Source organism: Pteropus alecto, unplaced genomic scaffold (assembly GCF_000325575.1).
Source record: "Pteropus alecto unplaced genomic scaffold, ASM32557v1 scaffold101, whole genome shotgun sequence".
NCBI lineage: Eukaryota > Metazoa > Chordata > Mammalia > Chiroptera > Pteropodidae > Pteropus > Pteropus alecto.
The window spans coordinates 8825071-8828314 of NW_006432945.1; the positions used below are offsets into that span (position 1 = coordinate 8825071).

Sequence of the window (3244 nt, forward strand, 5' to 3'; positions counted from 1 at the left end):
GCTGGTGTTGCATAGAGCTGTGGGCTCCCAACACCTTTCACCTCTCGCTGATTGAGAACTTTCTGTTTCTGATGATGGGCTCCTGGCTGGTGCAGGCAGGCTTTATTCTCTACAGACCAGTCACCGGCTACCCGTGGCAGGACGATGACATCAGTGACATCATGTTTATCACCACCTTCTTCTGCTGGCACGTGATGATCAACGCTTTGTGCCTGGTGGGAATCTATGGCGTCTCTTCTATTTGGCATCGTTGGTATAGACCTAGCCTGAAGTTGACAAGGTTCAAAGAAAATCCATATTGCATGAACACTGAAGGACCCGTCTACAAATTGCTGCCAGAAGTGGAAGAATCAGAGAAAGGTGACCAGGCTCTTCTCTTTTCAGAGAGCTCACTCTCAGACAGGGCCTAGGACGCCTGGCACATTGTCCACCCCTTCTTCCTCCCTGTGGGTCCTCTCAGACATGTGCATTGTACCATCTTTGGTTCTCAGTAAAGGTAATGGCCATGAAGGAGAATAGTTGGTCTCTACCTGCTGGTCCATCTCCCATCCCTGAGCCTCTAATCACTGAGGAGAGAGGAGAGAGGGGCCTGAGAAGGGGACACTGAGGCTTAGTGTGGTGGGGGAGAGGACCAGGGGAACGGCTAAGTGTGCAGGGAAGCCATGGGGGTTAGAGACTGCGATGCGAGGGAGGCCTGTGAAGGGAGGGGAGCAGAGTCCACCAGCCATGCTGTCACCGGCTGCTTCTCCAGGCACAAATGTTTGCCTTTTACCTGAGGGAATAATCTCTCACAATTCGAAACTAGAATCATTCAAGTCTCATGCTGATAAAGGAAATTGTGTACTTCTGTTTGCTTACCAAAGTGGTGCCACCATGTGGAAGTAGCATAAACAGAATTTATCACTGATTTATACAGGTTGAAATTATGCTCTTTCCCCTCCCCCCAACTTGTAAGGATGGGCTCAGTTTCAAATTCAGAATAATAAAGTGAGACTTTATTAGTGCTTTAATACAGTAACACGGGTCAAATGTGCAAAACTGAAATTGTTATTGAATCCAAATGTTCAAGTCGTACCCAGCTTCGTACTTTATTATTCCCATTCCACTACCAGGCTTTGGCACGTGTCACTTACTAGATCCTACCCACGTCTGTGTAAATTTCACTTCCTTGTATCTCACAGAAAGACATCCCAAATCACATTTTATCATGTTATTTGGTACCTAGCCTAAAACCCACCTCTACTCCCACCCCACTGAGCACCCCCAAGGAGGCCTCCTCCAAGAATTCTTACTGACGCCTTTCTTCTAGAACAATGAGGCACTTATACTAAACCCATCTCGCTAATTTGCTCATACAGCTGACACACTTCGCTTTGTTCTGCTTCTGAAAACATGTCCTTTTGGAGGCCCTACCTTGCCTCCCAAAGTGTAGGCTCAAGGGGAAGAACTTCGCCATACCCAATCGACATGATTTCCTGCATATGTGCCAACTGTGCAGCGTAGGTGATGCTTAATAAAGACTCCTTGCTTCCAGAATTTCCACCTACCCCTACTCCTTCTAAACGTGTTGCCGGACAGGTCCGAGGTTCTGCGAAACTGAAAGACGCCAACCATCCTGAAGCCAAAGTCGTGTTAGTCATGGGCCACCACTCCCTTTCTCATTCTTGGGATGACAAAATCTACTACTCTGTTTCTGAACTGTTTACTCTGCTAACTGTTTTTTAATCCTTATGAGCACTTCTCAAGGAACCTCCAGGAAGCTGAGACTCAGCAGGTTGATTTGCCTAAGGCTTACAGCTCTGACAGGCAAGATCGGAATTCAAGTGCAGGTGTTCTGACTCTAGCCAGTAACAATGTCCCTTGGGTCACAGTGATTTTGCTAATGGCAATGGAGAAGGGAATGGCCTCAAAATGAAATTATTAAAAAAAGAGAAAAGGAAAAAAACAGATCAGCCAGAAGTCCCAACTGGAGCAAGCAGTACAGTGTAAATACTCTAGATCCCCCTAAAGTGTGTCTAAGTCACACTTTCTGCCCACTACCCAGCCCTCCCCCCAGACTCCCTTGAGAGTGTGAGTCTGGCAGGCTTTCAACTTCTGGCTGGGTCTTAAATTTCTGGGCTCAGATCCGAGTGAGGGCTGAGGAGAAGACTTGTGTGTGACCAAGTTTTCTGATCCTCGCCATTGCCTCCTAACTCTTGAGTCCTAAACTCTTTTCGACTCCCTTTCTTGGGGGGCTTCCTTTCTCTTCCCCTCTCATACGTCCCTATGGAAGACAGAAAAGCACAAATGCTGCTAGCCATCCACTTCTAGTTATCGTAGGCCTAATTTCATAATGATAAACCTCTGGTAATCAACTGATGCCCTTTAGATAATACCTCTTAAATAGCCAGCACAAGTAATAAACTTGCATGTTATTAATTCACTATATTCGAGATAGCACAAAGAGGCCCTCCCTTTGAAGGCCTGTCAAGAAACAACTTCACACTCTCAAACTTGAGAGAAGTACGTGATTCTCAAAGAACGGCACCAGAGGGCGCTATGTCTACACCACCCGTAGCCAAGCCTCGAGCTCTCCCAACGGTAAACAACTCTCTCAAGAACCGGTTTAAAGGTGGGGGGAGGGGAAAGGAGGTCAGGAAAAATACAGAAGCAGAATAAGTATTGCCCAAGCATCCAGAAAACATACCCCGGGGTTGTTTGTTTCCCGTTATAATTTGGCATGTGAACGTGAAATACACAGATTCAAATCAACTAATGGGATGGGAATGAAGGAGAAGGGCTGTGGACCCAAGGGAGGAAATCTTTGGGAAAAGCACCCACTGAAGGACACACTCTGATCCAAGTACTTTTTTGAGCACAATGCTAAATCTCCTAAACTTTTTCATAAGTTTCAACAATGTTCCCCTCAATCTGGAGAACAAAGCTAGATCCATACATACATGGAGAATAAGGAACAAAATTTACGAAAATCCGATTTGCAAAACAATGAAACTACAGGCAGATTATTAAATATGCAAAGAAATGATCTCCAAAGAGTCCTTTAAACAGAACCTGCCATACGGCATTTTTGTTTCTGGTAACCTAGTTGTTCACAAAGAATATACTGAATGTCCACTATATGTAAGGCTACAAGGTAGGGTTCAGAGATAAACTGATTGGTCCCTGCACTCAGTATTTTCAGTGGGTACAGTAGGGATCTCAGGGTTTTAGAGGTGGTGGCCCAGGAGAGCCTCATCCACAGCCT

The 3244-nt window shown here is 45.8% G+C and overlaps 1 protein-coding gene across 1 annotated transcript in view; it reads left to right on the plus strand.

Moving 5' to 3' along the window:
* The window catches only part of LOC102885907 (transmembrane epididymal protein 1A), a 977-nt gene extending 500 nt beyond the window's left edge, over positions 1-477 (plus strand). Inside the window, 2 exon segments of the mRNA XM_025043879.1 lie at positions 1-9; positions 11-477. The exon segment at positions 1-9 is cut by the window's left edge and continues 500 nt beyond it. Of these exon segments, the coding sequence (XP_024899647.1) occupies positions 1-9; positions 11-410 (409 nt within the window). The 3' untranslated portion in view covers positions 411-477.
* Positions 478-3244: the final 2767 nt, after the last annotated feature.